This window comes from Globicephala melas, chromosome 15 (assembly GCF_963455315.2).
Source record: "Globicephala melas chromosome 15, mGloMel1.2, whole genome shotgun sequence".
NCBI classification, from domain to species: Eukaryota; Metazoa; Chordata; class Mammalia; order Artiodactyla; family Delphinidae; genus Globicephala; species Globicephala melas.
The window spans coordinates 19678440-19697837 of record NC_083328.1 but is presented as its reverse complement, the minus strand read 5'-3'; the positions used below and the strand labels follow the sequence as shown (position 1 = coordinate 19697837).

At 47.4% G+C, this 19398-nt stretch overlaps 1 protein-coding gene and 1 long non-coding RNA gene across 3 annotated transcripts in view; one reads left to right on the top strand and one right to left on the bottom strand.

Annotated features, from left to right (window-relative positions):
• CACNG3 (calcium voltage-gated channel auxiliary subunit gamma 3) overlaps window positions 1-11616 on the top strand; it is an 81631-nt gene extending 70015 nt beyond the window's left edge. The window contains exons 2-4 of one of the 2 annotated variants that reach the window (XM_030871520.2): window positions 394-477; window positions 6298-6438; window positions 10878-11616. In XM_030871520.2, coding sequence (XP_030727380.1) covers window positions 394-477; window positions 6298-6438; window positions 10878-11389 — 737 coding nt within the window. In that variant the 3' untranslated portion in view covers window positions 11390-11616. The remainder of the gene's footprint in view (window positions 1-393; window positions 478-6297; window positions 6439-10877) is intronic. The other variant, XM_060285179.1, reaches the window with a different exon arrangement.
• LOC115861369 (uncharacterized) overlaps window positions 1-19398 on the bottom strand; it is a 94858-nt gene that overhangs the window by 2179 nt on the left and 73281 nt on the right. The window lies entirely within an intron of this gene.

Sequence of the window (19398 nt, the reverse complement as noted above, 5' to 3'; positions counted from 1 at the left end):
TTATATACATAAGTATATATGAATATATGTGTGTATATATATATTCCGCTTCCTTTTCCCCTTTCCCCTCACCAATTGGGAAAAAAAGAAAAAGATAAGACAAGACAGTTCTCATGATGAATCCTTATGCTTCATAGCTCTTTGCCCTTCTAAATAGATCCCAATATCATGCAAAATCTAGGAAGCAGAAAGTTTCCATCTTCGGCTTTATTTTTATTTTTTTCCTCTACCAATCTCCTTTTTGTGCCCTAAGAAAGATGCTGATGGGCCAACCGAGGCAGAGCCTGCAACACCCATCAGGCATCTTCACTGTGGGGGTGAGGATGCAGGCTGGGCCCCAGGGGCTCTTTCCACCCCTCCCCCGCCAGCTCAGGGCCACGTTTGTTTCCACAGGGGCTTTCCGAGGCGTGTGCAAGAAAATTGATCACTTCCCCGAAGATGCTGACTACGAACAGGACACGGCTGAGTATCTCCTGCGTAAGTTCCCCCTTCGCGGGTCCTCCCGGGGAGGGGTGGGCGAGGAGGGCTGCCCTGAGGTTGTCCAGCTGCCTCTGAGTTTGAGGCTCCCCAGCACCCAGCCCCAGAAATGGATACGTGCAAAGAAGCTTCAGGAAAATCTTTGCTACTAGACAGAGACATTCAGGTGGTTCTGACATCTGAATCTCTTTCATTTCAATGAAATAGAAATAGGAAAAAAAAAAAAAAAGGGAGCTGTGTCAAAACTGAAAAGTTCTTTTTAGTCTGCTTAGGAGGAAATCTAAGGATTTTCTTCAACCTGAATACAAGTTTTCACCTTCCCCAGAGGGCTGATTTGAGGTGCTAACGGGTGAGGTGCTAATGGGCGAGGTCCTAAGAGGCAAGGCCTGGGAGAATAAAAGCAAACCAAGGTTCACCCCTCTTCAGTTTCAATCTCATTGGGGCAGGACCAGTGTCTCCCCCTAGATTGTCCCAAGGTCAGTAACCCGGATATGACATGGAACTGTCACAAACACAGCACGTAGGAGGCAACAGTGTGCTGGCTTAGAGCAAGGGCTCTGGATCCAGGGTGACTCGGGCTTTTACTCCGGTGACGCCCTACTAGCTGGGCTGGACCTGGGCCAGGCTGCTTTACCTCTCATCTCTCACCTTTCTTCATAGTCAGCAATGAAGATGATAATGTCATCCATCTGACAGGGTCATGAAAATTAAATAAGCTGGTGCACGTTGCGCTCCGCCCGGGGCCAACATGTACTCACGAAGCCATACGTGTTGGCTCTCTTCTGGGGCATGGGATGAGCAGTGGTCAAGGCCCAGTGGCAGCCACAGGCCTGACATTAATCCAGGCACAGAGAATTGGGGATTTAATGTAATTTAGATAGAATTTCTTCAACAGGGAGGTGTGTCAAGTTCACTCAAAAGAAAAGTTCTAAGGCATTGACTAATTTACTGTTAGAGAGTGTTAAATGTAACATTTTTTTAAACTGCTGTTATACATAAAAACTTCAAGAAATTGTGCTACTCGGGTTATGCTTGTAACTCGTAGCTCAAGAAGAGTGCTGTTACAATTAAAATCATTGTTAGCTCTACTCATGCTTGCTAGTCTACAGATGGGCAGTGGGTCTAAACATGAGCCTTTAATCGCATAACAATGTAAGTGGTGCGAGGGGTCAATACGAAAGAAAGCCATTTCTAAGCTAATTTTTTTTTTTTTTTTTTTGCGGTACACGGGCCTCTCACTGTTGTGGCCTCTCCCGCTGCGGAGCACAGGCTCCGGACACACAGGCCCAGGGGCCATGGCTCACGGGCCCAGCCGCTCCGCGGCATGTGGGATCTCCCCAGGACCAGGGCACGAACCCGTGTCCCCTGCATCGGCAGGCGGACTCCCAACCACTGCGCCACCAGGGAAGCCCTAAGCTAATTTTTAAAACATATTATTTCTCTTTTTTCAGTCCTTATCCATCTACTAGGATTTACCCAAATGCCAACTAGAACTTACATGAGCAGCTTAAAAGGATCTGATGTGGGAATAGAGGCCACGTTTAGAGAGGTAGCTTGACCAAAGTTTGGGGTAGATTACTTGAACCTCCTTTTGAGGATGATTTTAAAGTCATCTCCAGTGGGGTTTTTACCAGAGTGACTGTAGTTTTTGTTTTTCTTTCCTATTTTGATATTTGCCCTGTTGGGGACTAAACAGAACTGCGACCTCTATTTCACAACTTGCAAAACTGATTTTAATTTCTTCCAAGAGATCCATCGCTTTTCCGACAAAATATATTTCTCCCCTCTGGGAAGGTGGAGGTCCTCACCCTCAGCCACAGAACCAAGTTAAGGAGGGACCTTCCTGAGCACACGAATTTCCTGCAGGGAACTTTGGAATCCCCGAGCCAGTCACGTGGCGCCAGGGTCACGTTCCTGCAGGGGTCTCCGGGCCCATCCAGCACATGTGCTGCCACTTCCTGTTGCGACCACACCCCGGTCGGGTGGGGTTCTGCACATTGATTATTCTGCTATTTCCTCTTTCTCATGTGTGGTTAGGGAGGCTGAAGCTTAAACCTATAGCAGAAGATTTAATCAGGGACTTCCCTGGTTGTCCCACTGCAGGGGGCCCGGGTTCGATCCCTGGTCGGGGAACTAAGATCCCACAAACCCCGTGGCACAGCCGGAAAAAAAAAAAAAAAAAACACAATCCAGGGTAAACTGAGTTAGGAGAAAATGGCAGCAGAGCATGTCCTGTGTGAGACCGACACCCGTAGCCTCAGTTTATAGAACCTGCTCTTATCTCGCTTGTGGGGTAGAGGTGGGATCTGGCCACCAATTGGTTGCCAAGTGGTTCCTCCACCACATGGGAAACAATCACATTCCCATATCTCATAGCCACACATTTCAAATATACACAACCAACACAATTCAGTAGCTTCCAATGTTCAGATCATCTCCTTCGGGCATAATCATAATTTAATCATACTTTGAAACTAAAAAAAAATTTTTAAAGGTGAAAAAATTAATCAATTTAACTCATCACATTGAATATTTGAGCAATTCCCAGCAAGTACACAATGCAAATGATCACTTTAAAGATTTGTGCATGCTTGAAATCACTGGGGCCAGACCCACCCCTAATATTTATGGGTCCTAGGGCCAAGGTTCACATGGAAACCTGTAGGTCATATGCGTAAATATTTAGAAGTTATAAATAAGCTATGGCCACCCAAGATCCCAGCGCCTACTTCCCAGGGATCACCCCCTTGACCTGGGAGCTAAATGAACCAGGGGGCCAGCCCTCCCTCCTGCAAGCCTGTGTGGGAGCAGGGAAGCACAGAGCAAGCCGGGCCTGGGCCAGGACTGTGACTGACTGGCCTGAAGCTAGGATGGGGACTGATTTGATCACACTCCCAGGGGTCAGGGCAGCCAGGATCCCTCCCCCTACACCTCACTTCTCCCATCAAGGTTTCTAGGCAGTTTGAAGCCCCTTCCAAAACTTCCCCATTGCAGCAGGGACAGTTACTGGGACCCCGGTCTGTCCAGCCCCAATGGTGGGGGACTTGAGGTGGCCATCCTTAAGCAAAAGCTAGAACTCTTTCATTTTCTTCTCCTCATGAAGAGAACCTCACCCCTGTCTGCTTTCGTCGACCCCTCACCCCCGTTCTCCATCGGCCCTCCCAGGCAATCCCAGTAGGCTAAGTCAGCTACCAAAATTGCAGAAAACTTTTCCCATAAAAACAAACAAACAGGACTTCCCTGGTGGTGCAGTGGTTAAGAATCCACCTGCCAATGCAGAGGACACGGGTTTGAGCCCTGGTCTGGGAAGATCCCGCACGCCTCGGAGCAACTAAGCCCGTGCGCCACAACTACTGAGCCCACATGCCACAACTACAGGGCCCGCGTGCCTAGAGCCCGTGCTCCACAACAAGAGAAGCCACTGCAATAAGAAGCCCACGCACCGCGAGGAAGAGTAGCCCCCGCTCACCACAACCAGAGAAAGCCCACGCACAGCAACGAAGACCCAACGCAGCCAAAAATATATATATAAATAAATAAATAAAAATGAAAAACAAACAGACAGACAAAAACAGTCCTGGTGTTGTGGAAACCAGTCCTCTGCATTCAGAGCGTGAGCACCGCCACGCAGTAGCAATAGGAAGGGCTGCAGCTGAACCCACAGGAAAACACACACTAAATGCAGGGACATAAAGCTCTGAACACTGAGCTTTGAACTTCCACACCAACGATGAACCAACCACCTTCCTGCTGCCCCACTGCTCACCCTGCAGGCGTGCCGGGATTATAAAGACGCCACTGCTGGCTCACTGGCTAAGACCAGGCATGGCGCTCAACAACGCTTTCTCTCACATCCCACCCCCAATTCTGTTGGCTTTACCTTCAAGATCTATCCTGAGTCCGACACCTCTCCCCACCTGTCTGCCACCCCAGTCCAAGGCACAGTCAGCTCAGGCCTGGGTTCTTACCATCCTTCAAGAGCCCCACACCTGGCTCCATGCTCTGCTCTCACTAGCTTAAAATTCTTCTTCTTTTTTTAATTTGCTTTTGACGGTCACCCTTTATTTTATTTTTTCTTCCAGTTTTATTGATATATAAGTGACATACAGCACTGTATAAGTTTAAGGTGTACAGCATAATGGTTTGACGTCCATACATCATGAAATGATTACCACAGTAAGTTTAGTGAACATCCATCACCTCGTACAGATACAACATTAAAGATATAGAAAAAAATGTTTTCTCCTTGTGATGAGGACCCAGGATTTACTCTCTTAATTTTCATATATAACATCCAGCTGTGTTAATTATATTTATCATGTTGTACATTATATCCCTAGTACTTATTCATCTTATAACTGGAAGTTTGTGCCTTTTGACCACCTTCCCCTAATTCCCCCTCCCCACAGCCCCACCTCTGGTAACCGCAAATCTGATCTCTTTTTCTATGAGTCTGTTTGTTTGTTTTTGATGTATATCTGATGTACAACACTACTACGTTGGTGTCCATTACACAACATAGTGATTTGGTACCTCTCTACATTTCAAAATGATCACCAGGATAAGTCTAGTTACCATGCCATCTTGAAATTCTTAATACTTTTGGGACAAGAGGCCTTGCATTTTCATTCTGCACAGGGCCCTGCAAATTAGGTAGTGGGTCCTGCCCGTCATCTCTATTAGAATGTAAGCTCCATAAGGGCAGGACTTTAGCTCTTTTGTACCTCAATGGACGCAGAATTTATCCAACTGATATTCCGGCCCAGGTGTTCCAGGAAATACTCTTATGCTGGCTGGGTAAATACTGGGATCCCCACCTGAAGGTCCCTCTGCCCCAGAACCTTAGGGCCTCTCTGTGATCCAGCAGCTGAAGAGTTAACACATGGGTCTCTAGGACACTGCTGCTCCAGCCCTCAGCCAGCGTCCCCTGCCTCCCCTTAGAAGGGCAGCCTCTGCACCCTTGGGGTGGTTAAACATTTCCACCAGGACCCCAGGACACAGCACAGCACCTGGCATTTGGTAGGTGCCCAAAAATATTGTTGGATGAATAACTAAATTCATTTGTTTATTCAGTGACTAAATGGGTATCAAATGGGCATTGCCAGACTCAGTACCATGCAAATGTAGGCGTGTGCTGGGACAGACTCTGCGTTTCGGTGAACAGCTTGTGATCTAATGGGAGTCCCAGGATGCCCTGTCGGCTATATGATTTGCAGGGGCCAGTGCAAAATGAAAATCCCGGGCTCCTGGTTCAAAACGCAGGCAAAAAAAGCTATCTCCTTTCTTCTGCCATCTCTCTCTCCATCTGTCATGGTGTCTTTTATTTGCTATGAAATGTCACACTCCCTCCGGCACGGGAACACTCAAGGGGTGAGTGCATACCCTCGCAGGTGCCTAGGGCTTTCAGCCAACACTGGTTCTCCCAGCGTCCATGCCCAGCAGTGGTCTCTGGCTGGGGTGGGGGAGTGAGCAGCTGAGGACCCATCCCAAGGAGAACGGGAGGTGGGGAGGTGATGGGGGCTGGGATGCCACGTGAGTAGAGACTCCAAGCCCAGGGCACATGCTCCATTGACCCATCAGAGTTACTTATAAAACACACATTCAAGGTAAAGCTATTAAGAATTTCAGGATGGTGACTAAAGAGCATTAACCTCAAGCACAGGGCCCTGAGCGACCGAACTGGCCTCGCAACCACGTTAGATGCAGGCTCTGTCCTTCTGCTCACGGGCTGTCCTCCAACCAGGCACCCCCATGCCCGTGAAGGGGGGGATCCCGGGGCTGACCGGGTGCAGGGGGAACCCTCTCTCTTTCTCTCCGCAGGGGCTGTGAGGGCCTCCAGCGTCTTCCCCATCCTCAGTGTCACGCTGCTGTTCTTTGGCGGGCTCTGTGTGGCAGCCAGCGAGTTCCACCGCAGCAGACACAATGTCATCCTCAGTGCGGGCATCTTTTTTGTCTCTGCAGGTGAGCATCTGGTCTCAGCCCTGAGGGCATCACAGACACCAGACCCAAGGCAGGGCCACCAGGACAAAGCAATGCTATTCAGGGTTCCCTCCAGGGAAGGAACAAGAAAACGTTCAACTTGTGTGTTAAGAATGAGAACCAAAGACTTTAATTAGAACCAAAGATGCTGACATTCTAGCTGAGAATGCACGGAGGGGAGATGAGGAGAAGGTCAGCTTGGAGAGGCGGAGAATGACTAATGAGAGTGTGCATGTATATGTCTGCACATAGTGGGCAGGGGGCAGTATGGTGTGTGTAATGTGTGACCTGAGAGATGGCTTCAGTGTGTTTTAAAGGGGTCCATCTTTCTGTTCGCTTGGACATCGTCATACACTATCCCTGGCCCTTTGAGACCTGTGTTTGCTGGTTTAAATGCTGTTCACAGCTCTTCAAGCGCACAAATCCTCAGACTGCTCAAAGCATCTCTGGGGACAAGGTAAAAGTCAGCAGCCCCAGATGCTCTCGGGGAAGACCTTATCATAAATAGTAGCCTTGACCGGAAGGTGGCACAGGGTGGCAAGGAGGACGAGGCAGTCCCCAGGAAGAGGTCCTATTTCTGCACCCTCTCTCCTCCCTTCATCTCCATCCCTCATCCACCCTCCTCATCGTCCTCTCTTCCCTCTGGGTTTCCACTCCACCATCGCTTTACAATCTCTTCCCACCCCAACCCCCAATCAATGCCATCTGGATGAAATGCTTTAGAGACGCAAAGAACAAGGTGGGGGTGGGAGGGAGGGGAGCTTGACTCTTTGGTGATGACCTCCAAACTTTGACCCATAACAGCAGAATATTTACTGGAGTAGAAACAGTGGGGAAGAGTATAAAATGGTGGGTGAGAGGGGCTTACCCTCCTGGATTTGAATTCTGGCTCTACCTGTGGAGCCTTGGGAATGTTACCAAATCCCTATAACTTGGTTTCCTTGACTGTAAAATGGGAAATAATAATAGTACCTATTTTATAGGGTTGTTGGAAGGAGGTTGAACATAAAAATCACAATATTATTTTCTAGCATTGGAAAAGCAACACAATATAGTTCCAAAGTTGGAAGCCCAGCATCCCGGCCTCCTCCAAGATATTGCTCAAGTTTCTTCCCTACTGTTTTCCCTTCTTTGGAATGGGAAAAGTGGATGGCATCCAGCTCTGAGTCTCTGGGAACCAACTCAAGCAACAGACCGGGGGAAAGCCGCCATCTTGTCAGGAGAATAAGATTAGCCCAAAGGCGATACTCTGTGTGGACAGATGGTAACAGCTGGTAAACCCAGGGACCTGTGTTGCTTTGAGGCACGTTCTAGTTGCTGGAGGCCCCCTCCAGACCTCCAGCTCTGACTGACCCAGAGGATGAGGGTTTCCTAAACAGGAGAAGATCATTATTTTGTCCCTCAAGGGGATTGTTGAGGGAGAGTGTGTCACCAGCAACCTTCTTCTCACAAGGGGTGTTGTGAGAGATGGCAGGTAGATTAGACACATGGGAACCGGGGAACATGAGGGGCGGCAGCAAAGCCCTGAGGGGAAGCCAGAAGCTGGGGGTCTCATCCTAGCTATCCCCCCACCACTGGTCTTCCTGAGGACCCTGAAGAGCCTCAGTTTCTCCACCTACAAAGTGAAAATTTGGGAGGATTCAGCACTCCCTAAGGCTCTTTTATGCTCAGTTATGCTAAGGTTCTGTGGTTTCAGGCAAGCAGCCAACAACCCTTTATTGAGTACCTATTATGTGCCAGGCACTAGGCATTATGCTCAAGATCATGGGGTCTGAAGCCAGGCTGCCTGGTGCAAACCATGGCTCTACCACTTCCCAGCTGGGTAACCTCGGGCAAGTCTCTTAACCACTCTGTGCCCCAGTTTCCTCATCTGAAAAATGGGGATAATAATGGCTCTACCATTTAAGGCTGTTCAGAGAATTAAATAGTTGGTATATGGAAAGAGCCTAGAACTGCATCTAGCCCGCAGTAACTGCTGGATGCATAATAACTGCTACTATATACATTGTACAATTTAATTCTCATGCTGATGCAATTCAACAAGTATGCACAGTGCTCTTGTTTGGGTCAGGCTCTGGGCAAGGAGAGGAGGCCATAGTAGTGAACAAACCTAGCCTAGGTCTGCCCTTAGGGAGTTTACGGTCTAATGGTTGGGAGAAAGTGATTACCCACTTAACATCTAGTTCTTCCTAAGCTTTTTTACTGAAATCTAAATCCACCCATGGCCAAGAGACAGTCCTGGGTTCAAATCCCACCTCTGCCATCTCCCAGCTGTGTTGACTTGGAAAGTTATTTATCTTCTCTGTGTCCCAGTTCCCTCATCTGTAAAAGAGGGGTGTTTTTTTCTTAAGCAGGCCTGTTGCAATGATTAATTGAGATCACGCACGTAAAGACTTTGCGCGGTGCCTGGCACATCATCGGTGCCTAGAAGTAAGTGGCAACTCACCTGGCTTGGCCGCTTGCTTTAACCTGGGCTGACATCCGAGTCTCTCCTTGAGCTTCTTTTGTTTTTTTCCCAGCAAGACTTCCTTTCAGGGCTTCTCAAACTCTGCCACCAAAATTTACCTGTGGGCAGAGGAGAGCGAAAACGGGGCCCTGGGAAGTCAGGGGGCATCACCAGAAGCCACCTTCCGTGAGCTGAAATGTCTCTGAAGACTGTCTCCCATTTAGACTTAAAACTTCATGTGAATTCTGCTCTCTCCTCATTATATTCATGTTCATTTTAATATAAAAGAATGTGTCTTCCCTACTCATCTTCAAGCCAAACTGACACTCCAGAAAGAGAAGCCGTTTTTCAATCTGTGGCTTCCTGCAGCCTGACACAGGGCTGGCTGCATCAACCCCTGTATTAAGAAATAGCTCAGTGATTAGAACTCGCTGCCTACCTGCTGAGGGCCTGCGCTGGGGAAGGCCAAGAGGAGACAGGGAAGAAACAGACCTTGGCCCTGCCCTCTAAGGGGTAAGTCCTAGATGGAATATGGCCAGAGATCGTATTCAAAATATGAATTCCCCTTAATGCATGAGCACCAGCCAATCAGAACGGTAGCACTGGAGCAGAGTGGGGGTGGCCCTTGCTATGCCAAGCTTTAACCCTTTGGTTGCTGGACTCCAGGGAGACCTTGGGGACCCCCAGAAAGAGTATGGGGTCTTCAAGGAATGGAGAGGATACTCAGGAGGCCATTGGAAATGGTTATTTACCAACTGGTACTGGGAACTGTAATGAGGAACAGCATCCATTTAGAAGCACCCTACAGGTGGCCCGGATTTGGAGGCAAGGAGACACCAGGTGATGTACCAACCTCCCTGAGTCATTATTGGTATCAAGGCCCGGATGAGACCCTTAAAGCAAAGGACACAAAGAGACATTCTACCTTTGGAGCAATAATGTGAGAGAAGTAGTCACAGGTGAGGGCAACCCCCAGGCCCTCAGTTTCTACTGTTTCTTCTTACTACTCCCTAGAGAATCAATTTCTCTCCAAGCGACTAGGCAGCTCTTTCCAGGGCTATTCCGTTGGCACAAGGGGACTCTAAGTCAGCAGACCTTGTCTGCTGGGGACGACAGCTTCATGTTCCCCAATTCTTGATGCTCGAACAACAGATAATCTAAAGCATTATCGTATCCCGTGCAGATAAAAAGACTTAGCTACTGCACCTTCCCCATTCGTTCCCCAAACTGCAGCTCCAGACCCATGTATGTCCACTCAGCAACCACATTCCGACTCCCAATAAGCACTTCCAGCCCACCTCCTCTTCTCTAAGCCTATTCTCTCTGCTGCCTCTTATTTTAGCTCAAGATACCAACAACCTCGCCTTCATCCAAGCTAGAACCCTACTAGTAAGTCACTCTCAACCCCGCTGTCAATCACCTTTCATCTCCTGTTGTTCAGGACCCAGCTTAAATGTCACCTTGTCTTCAGAACAAGGAGGTTTAATCATTCTCTCTTTCTCTCTTTGCTCCTGAACCATTTCATATGTGTCTCTGGAAGAACCCTTACTATATTTTGCTATAATTGCATTTACATGTCAGTTTCTTCTGCTAATGGTGAGGAACTCAAGGGCAGGGATCTGCATCTCGTTCATTTTACCATCATCATGACTTATTGCTGAAGATTAAGCTTTGAGGGAATGAATTGCTTCCAAGGGAAAGTACATACATTCTGAATTCTACTGCACTTGCTGAAAGAGTAAGGTGAATTCTTTAGCTGAACGCTTCCCACCCAGAATGGAGCGGCAGAATTCTTCATTTCCCGAGAGACAGACCCTGCAAGAAGAGCTCAGCAGCTGGATTTCCTGGCCATAAATCCATTCTCCTCTCTCCCTGTTGACTCCACATTTTTTTTTTAAATAGATATTTCCAGCCTAAAAGTGACAGTTACCTCTGAGGTTTATAAAGGATGTATTTTTCTCTCCCCTTCTCTTAGGGTTAAGCAACATCATCGGCATCATAGTTTATATATCAGCCAATGCTGGAGACCCCGGGCAGCGTGACTCCAAAAAGAGCTACTCCTATGGCTGGTCCTTTTATTTCGGAGCCTTCTCTTTCATCATCGCGGAAATTGTAGGAGTAGTCGCTGTGCACATCTATATAGAAAAACATCAGCAGTTACGTGCCAAATCCCACTCGGAGCTCCTGAAGAAATCTACCTTTGCTCGCCTTCCACCCTACAGGTATAGATTCCGGAGGCGGTCAAGTTCCCGCTCCACAGAGCCCAGATCCCGAGACCTGTCCCCCATCAGCAAAGGCTTCCACACCATCCCCTCCACTGACATCTCAATGTTCACCCTTTCCCGGGACCCCTCAAAGATCACCATGGGGACCCTCCTCAACTCCGACCGGGACCATGCTTTTCTACAGTTCCACAATTCCACGCCCAAAGAGTTCAAAGAGTCGTTGCATAATAATCCGGCCAACAGGCGCACCACGCCCGTCTGAACTGACTTCTGCCCTCTGCCCTCCACCCCAGCACAGCCCGGTGGGAAGTGGACAGAGGTGTCTCTGAGGTTGCATGGCATGGTCCTCGTGATGGTATTACTTTTTACAAAGACTGAAACCAAATGGACTCAGCCCTCTCCCACAGTTTGCCCCTCTCCCTCCAGGTCCTAACCCCTCTGTCCCTCCCCGACTTTTCAAGCCAATCCCATGACGTCTCTCTCTGTGTATCTGTGCCAGATGTTTTCCTTTCTTCCTTCTTTACTGGAAGGACCTCCACATTCTTCCCTCCTTGGAAGAGGACTTTACTCAAAGTCACGGGTGGTGGCTGGTGGGGGGGGGCGGGGGGGATCTCCGAATCCCCAGACTTGTGCATAGTTGTCCCCATTGTCCACTCCAAATCCTCAGGACACCAACGGCCCAGGTGGCCCTGAGGGAGGCATTCACCTTTCTGTGTTAGAAAAACATGCCCAGAAATCAAAGATGTCAGAGCCCTGAAGCAGCTACTGTAATAAGCACTCACGTATTAAAGGTTTTGCCTTGTCGTAACCAACAGAGCTGGGGTGCTTTGTTTCTTCTGGGTAATTCCTGCACAAATTTACAAACTCATTTGCCCTGCCCTCAAACTGCCTCGTGTATGTGTTGGAAGCTGAGCTTTGCTCATCCACATCCTAGCCACTAGGAAGGATCCTCCTTTACCTCTGGAGGCCAGCAGGGTGCTCCTACCAATGTCAGAGTCTGTGTGTCTCTCACCTAAATCCCGGGAAGCTACTGGGGGCAAGCATGTGTTCAAAAATCTGGCTCTGGCACCCAGTAGCTCTAGGACCTTGGGAAAACCCACCCGACCTTCAAACCTCAGTCTCCTCGTCTGTAAAATGGAGCATGGTACAGTATTCTCCTCCACAGAGTTGTGAGACTTAAACAAAACTCCATGTGTAAAATGATTAGCACACTGCAAATAATCAATATGTATATTTTTTAATTTTTGGATGAATTCTGGGTAGAGTGAGCATTATCTGAGTTTGGGCTGCCATAACAAATACTATAGATCAGGGTGGCTTAAACAATAGATATTTATTTCTCACAGTTCTGGAGGCTGGGAAGTTTAAGATCAGGGTGCCAGCAGAGTTGGTTCTTGGTGAGGGCTCTCTTCCTGGCTTGCAGACAGCTGCCTTCTCACTGTGTCCTCACTTGGCAGAGCCACTAACTCCATCACGAGGGCCCCACCCTCATGACCTCATCTAACCTAATTACCTCCCAAAGGCCCCATCTCCAAATATCACATCAAGGGTTAGGGCTTCGATAAGTGAATTTGGATGGTGGGGAGGGACCCCATTCAGTCCACAGCAAGCATGACTGCAGGAAGATAGAAGCCAAATGGGAGCTATTCTTTTTTGGGGGGAAGGGTGTACTTTGCACAGGCTCTGAGAGGCACAGGGGCAGGGGGGTAGAAAGTGGAAGGACATTTGAATAGTTTGAAAAATTGATATCAGAAAGCATGAGAAGGGCTTCCCTAGTGGCACAGTGGTTAAGAATCTGCCTGCCAATGCAAAGGACACGTGTTCGTGCCCTGGCCTGGGAAGATCCCACATTCTGCAGAGCAACTAAGTCCATGTACCACAACTACTGAGCCTGAGCTCTAGAGCCCACAAGCCACAACTACTGAGCCCACGTGTCACAACTACTGAAGCCCGCGTGCCTAGAGCCCATGCTCCGCAACAAGAGAAGCCATGACAGTGAGAAGCCCGCGCACCGCAACAAAGAGTAGCCCCTGCTCATTGCAACTAGAGAAAGCCCGCGCAGTGCAACGAAGACCCAACACAGCCAAAAATGAATGAATGAATGAATGAATAAATAAATAAAAGCATGAGAAATGGATGTCACCTCTGCCCACAGTGACTCTTGGGGTGCTTGTGGTGCACGCCAGCTCGTCACACCTCCAAGGAGCTTCCCACTTCTGAGGTTCAGTCACTCAAGGGGGCAGAGTTATGGTCATAGGAGCTCATGCTTACCTGACACTGTTGGTACCTGGTTGTGTTCTACAACCTTACACATATTGTACCATTTAATCCTCTAGAAATATCCCCATTTTACCAAGGAGGAAACTGAGGCCAGAGAGGGTATGTGATTGCCCACACTTCATCCCTGCTACAACCTTGAAGTTCTGGGAAGCCAGTCAGATGCCTGCACTCACACCCTCGGTGAATTTTATTGTAAAGCGCAGACTAGTAACAATTTGTTTTGTTTGACACTTGAGAGTCATTGTATGCAAATTACACCCATACATCAAATCACCTCATTGAATCCTTAAGACAACCCCACATGTAGTAGAAATTATTATCCGTATTTTGGCAGGTGAGGAAATAGAGGCTCAAGAAGAGTATCTTAGGGGCTGGTGAACAGAGCCAGCGTTTAGAGGCAAGCCTCTGCTTCCTAATTTGACTGATTTCCTCCCTCTGCCAGCATTTCCCAAATCTCAGTCATCTGAGTTCAACCGTTGCGAAGTGTTTCACATCCACATACCACGTTAACCATTATTTATTTGATGTTTCTCTTTAAATTGACTCATTTTTTACTTCAATAAATACATCTCGAAAGTGAACTTTATATCACTACTGTAAAAAAGAAAACTGGAATTGCTTGCCGTAAGCAAATGGTAACTGGGAAAATAAATACAGTAAAAACAACACAATCACACCATACTCTAGCTGCTGCCTGTTCTAAGCCGAAGGCCAGCTGCCTGCTCTTTGTAAAAAGGATATAACCAAAACGTTAGAAAGATTAGTTAAGATACGCTGGCACCAAAGATGCTTGCTTTGGCTTAATCAGGAGAACCAGAGAGGGGAAAACCTTCTCACTAATACTTCTCTCTAATATTGCATCTGTGTGTCACATCAAGTTATCTCACCCCACACTTTGGGAAAAGTGGCTCCAGGCACCCTTGGAGAGGGAAGGATCTGGGAGATGGAGTAAATAGGTGATGAATACTCTGAAGGGGAAGAAGGAGCAACCTGCAGCCCCGGGAACTACGAGTTTGTCAAAAACAAGGCACCTGGGGAGTTGATCGGGGATGGGGAGAAAGGTCCCAGGGGCTTAACTAGCTGGGTGTCTGCTCTGGAGACCTAGTACAGAGCCTTCTGCAAAGGCCAGAGAGCAGGAGGAGGAAAGCAGGCACCTGACGCCTGGAAGGACCCCCGCACCTCTAGGTCTGCTCCCTGCAAGGTTTTGGTGCATGGGCCGTCAGAGTGCCTTTGCTTGAAGACTGAGCAGCTGGACCCAGCTAGCTGACATCAAATAAATATTCATATCAACACTCCTGGTTCACAGCCAGGACCCTGGGCAACCCCGGTCATCCAAACCCCTGTGAAGAGTATTCACATGCACTAGGCTCCCACTGTGTGTGCCAAGCAATGTGCCAGGAACTTCTCTTATTTTGTCTCATTAATCCTAAAATTCGAGGTAGGTACTATTGTTAACCCATTGGATAGATGTTGAAACTTGCAAAGAGAAAGCAAAGCAGGTCCTCCAACCTAATTCCAAAGCCTACGCAATAGCCACTCACTAATCATCTCTGGTCACACTTCTCAAATCTCTTGCTCCCTCGCTGAGTTTCCAACCTCCTTCTCCCCACAATGCAGCTCCCTTTCCCAGCCCACTCATTTCTGGACCAGCAGCGTCCTACGGCCAATCTCAAGACCAGAACCTTGGGGTTTCTCTTTTATACTTCTCTATTCTGCGGCCCCGAGAGCTGATCTTTAGCCAGGTTCTTCTCTACCTTTCGAGAGGGCATAACATTCAAGCAGGCAAACTCTGCAGCTGCACTGCCCAGATTTGAATCCCAACTTTGCATTTATCAGCCATGAGAACTTTCACAAGATAACCTCCCTGTGCCTCAACTTCCCCAGCTGTAAAATGGACACAAAAATAGTCCTCACTCCATAGGTTGGTGGTGAGGATTCAATGAGCTTATTTTCATAAAGCATTTGGAACTGTACTTGAAACACTATAATCACCATATAAATGTTAGCTATTATTATTTAATACTGTTCACAGATTTATGTTTTTCCTCCTGGGCCCTTTCCCCCTTGTTTTCCAGATTGTGTTGACACTCTTCTGCTCTAATCAAGCCAGTGTCCACATACTTATTCCCAATTCTCTAACTTTGTCAATGAGTATTATCCCTGCCTGCAATGTTTTCCCTTGTCCTCTCCAAATTCTTGTCCATTCTTCAAGGCCAAGATTAAGCCTCATCCCTTCCACGAAGTCTGTAGTGATTTCTCGGGCCACACAATCTCTCACTTCGTGGCATTCATTCATTCACTCACTCACTCATTCATTCATTCATTCATCTAGCACTTATTACTGAGTACCTACTATGTGTCAGAAACAACCATAATCCCCACAGATATGACCACTGCCCTCATGGAACTCCCAGTCCAGTACTAAACAAGTACTAAAGTCCTAAACAAGTAAACACACACATCAACATCATTTACAACTGCGATCTGTGTCATAAAGGGAAGGTAGAGAGTAAAAAGTACACAGGCATGTAAACAGAGGGCTCTAATTTTGATGGAGAGTCAAGGAACAGGAGTTGGCATTTACAATTATACCTAAAGGTAGAGCTAACATTATCCAAATAAAAGAGGGACACATGGAGGGAGAAAAAACCCAAGCGTGTGCAAAGGCCCTGAGACTGGAAAGACTCCTCCTCCAAAAAAGTCAGTAAAGCTGGAGCACATACAGGAAGAGTAGCATCAGATGAGACTAAAAGAAAAGCTGGATCCAGAGCATGTCAAATTACAGGCATGTTAAAGGTCTTGAATTTTGATCCTAAGTACATTCAGAAGCCATTTAAGAGTTTTAATGAGGGATACAGAAATTTTATATGATAGGTACCCAGTGAAATACTAGTTTCATAAATATTATCTTTAGAAGTACTTCTTTAAGAGCTTGTACACTGCCTGCTTTATCCACAGTCTCTGGTAGGTGGACATGATCATGAATTGGACATGACCTTGCCCCCAGGCACAGCTCATTAGATCATAGATTGCACCTCATCTAAGGCTAGCCAACCCATTCATAGCGTGGCCAGTGGCCTGGGACTTGCAACTTGACGTAAAGGGGTAAACTGAGAAAAGAAAAAGGTAAACTGAGACAATCAGATGATCTCTGCTGGGAACTTTAACTAAGAGACACAGAAATCGGTTGCTAGTTGGCTAGGGGGAGCAAAACAGAAAAGATATAAGGAAGCCTTGGGACTAGGGCAGCAACAATAGGCCAAATGCAAGTTGAAGTTATTAAAAAAAACAAAAAACTGTTTGGTCATGAGAAGACAACCCTGCAAAGCCCTCCCATTATACTTAAATAAAATCCAAATTTTTGCCCTGGTCTCGAAGGCCTTGCATTATAAACGTTATACTAACGGGAATTCCCTGGCAGTCCGGTGGTTAGGACTCTGCGCTTTCACTGCCGAGGGCATGGGTTCAATCCCTGATCAGGGAACTGAGATCCCGTATGCCATGTGGCTAGGCCAAAAAATTAAATTAAAAATAAAAATCATACTAATCTACCCGTCTTTACTCCATGCCGCCTTTTACCTCGTGGCCTACACTTCAGTCACATGTCCTCCCTTTTCAGGTCCTTGATCCAGCCAAACATCCTTCTGCCTCAGGGCCTTTACACCTGCTGTCCCCACTGCCTGAATTCTCTTCTCTTTATGTGGCTGCCCCCTTCTCATTCTTCAGGTCTGAGCTGACAAGTCACCTCTTCATTTACCAACTCTCAAAAGCAAATCCCCTGTTATTCTTTAGTATAGTCCATACTTATTCTCTCGATAGCTTGGAAGGGTGTAATATTTTATCTTTTGCTTGCTTGTTTACTTACTAGGAGATAAGTTCTGTGAGAGCGGTGTACTTGACTGTCTCGTGCTAGCTACTGATCTGGTAAGTGCTCAGCTATCCAAAGGAAGGAAAGAGAGAAGGAGAATGCATTAAGTACTATTTAGGGGGAAACAAATATCACAAAGAGAGGAAGAGAGTGGCTTCCTTGGGTTCTAATAGCTTCCCTATCCCATTTCCTCCAGGCCCAGCTGTACTGCAGGTGCAGTCCTCAGATCTCTGGGAGACTTTTTCCGAATGCCTTCAACAATCTCCCCTTGCCTTGAGCAAGCCTAAGTGAGTCTCTGTTCCTAGTTACCAAATGAACATTGACTAGAACCTCTGAAGCTTCCAGAAGTGGGGAACACCCAGCCATATGGGAGCAGCTGAGAGTCCCTCTTAGGGACAGCAGGACAGCGGGACCAGAATGGTATTTAGTCAGGATGTTTATAGAAGGGAGATCAGAACCTCAAAGCCAGTTCAGTTCAGAAAGAATCAAGACTGAGAAAGAACCAGGGACCAGAAACCAGGTGGCAGTGCCTGAGGGCTAGTAAGTCATCAGCCTAAAATGAAAGCTACCATAAAGGCGCCGGCAAGGCCAAGTCACTAGGCTGAAAGCAAGCAATCCTGGAGGTTAGACTACATTCGTGGAACGCTGATTCCCTCTTTGTAAATATAAAAAAACCCCAAAGAAACAAAAAACAGTTTTAGGATGGTGGTCTGGACTTCACGGGTCCTTCTTTCCCGCTTTAAGTAAGAACCTTTTGTCTGAAAGTAACACCCAATTCTAACTTAACTAGATTGTATTTATCAGGTAAATTAAGCTGTCATAACAAACCCCCAAATTTCTGGGGCTTAACCAAATAAACCTTTATTTCTTGCTCACACAGAGTCCAGTGTAGGTGTTTCTGGCTGAGTAACACTCCTGGATGGCTCTGCTCCAAGCTGTAACTCAGGGAACCAAGCTGCTTCTATCTTGTAGTTCTGCCATCTTGTGGCTTCAGGGCGGTCCTGATATCACCCACCTTGGTAGATGGGGGGAGGAGGACAGGTGAGGGGTGGTGATGAGGAAGTGAAGGACCATGCACCTAAACTTAATTACCTTGACCCAGAAGTAACCCATTCATTCCATTAGTCAGAGCAGTCACGTGGTTCCATCTAGATTCCAGGGGAGGTGACGCTGAAAACATCGTCCATGGCTGAAGAGTTGTTTCCTAGTAATATCTCTACATAATATAAGATAGTCATTGATTTGGCAAGTGACGAGTCATCTCTGCCATTCAATTTAAGCATGAAAAAATGTTTCCTCTGTAAAAAGAAATCTCAAGATAAAGGGGCTCACAGGTTAGTTAATTCAGCAGCTCAAAGATAAATCCAAGGACCCAAAGCCTTTCCATCCTTCCACGCTTCCATCCTCGGGCCAGTATCCGTCATGCCAAGATAAAATATCCCATCATGTCCAGATGCAACATCCAGCACAAAAGCTGCCTCTTTCCTGTGTGTCTTTTTTTTTTTTTAATTTATTTTCTTGCCTGCGTTGGGTCTTAGTTGCGGCACGCAGGATCTTCGTTGAGGCGTGCAGGATCTTTTTTATTGTGGTGTGGGGGCTCTTCATTGTGGTGCTCAGGCTTCTCTCTAGTTGTGGCGTGTGGATTTTCTCTCTCTAGTTGTGGCACCCGGCTCCAGGGCACATGGGCTCTGTAGTTGTGGTTCGCAGGCTCCAGAGCACGTGGGCTCTGTAGTTTGCAGCACACGGGCTCTCTCATTGAGCCATGCAAGCTCAGTAGTTGTGGCGCACGCGGGCTTAGTTGCCCCGTGGCACGTGGGATCTTAGTTCCCCGACCAGGGATCAAACCCGCATCCCCTGCATTGGAAGGCGGATTCTTTACCACTGGACCACCGAGGAAGTCCCTCTTGCGTGTATTTAAGAGGGAAGAAACCTTTCTTAGAAGTTACTCCATTAGATTTTTCCCCTTATTCTCTTTAGCCAGAATTAGGCTCCACGTCTACCACTAAGCCAGTCACCAATAAGGGGAATAAAATTACCATGAGGGAGCCAGACCAGTGGTTCTCAGCCCTGGATGCACGTTAGCACCATCTGGAGGAGGTGTTTTTAAATATAAATGTCCAGGT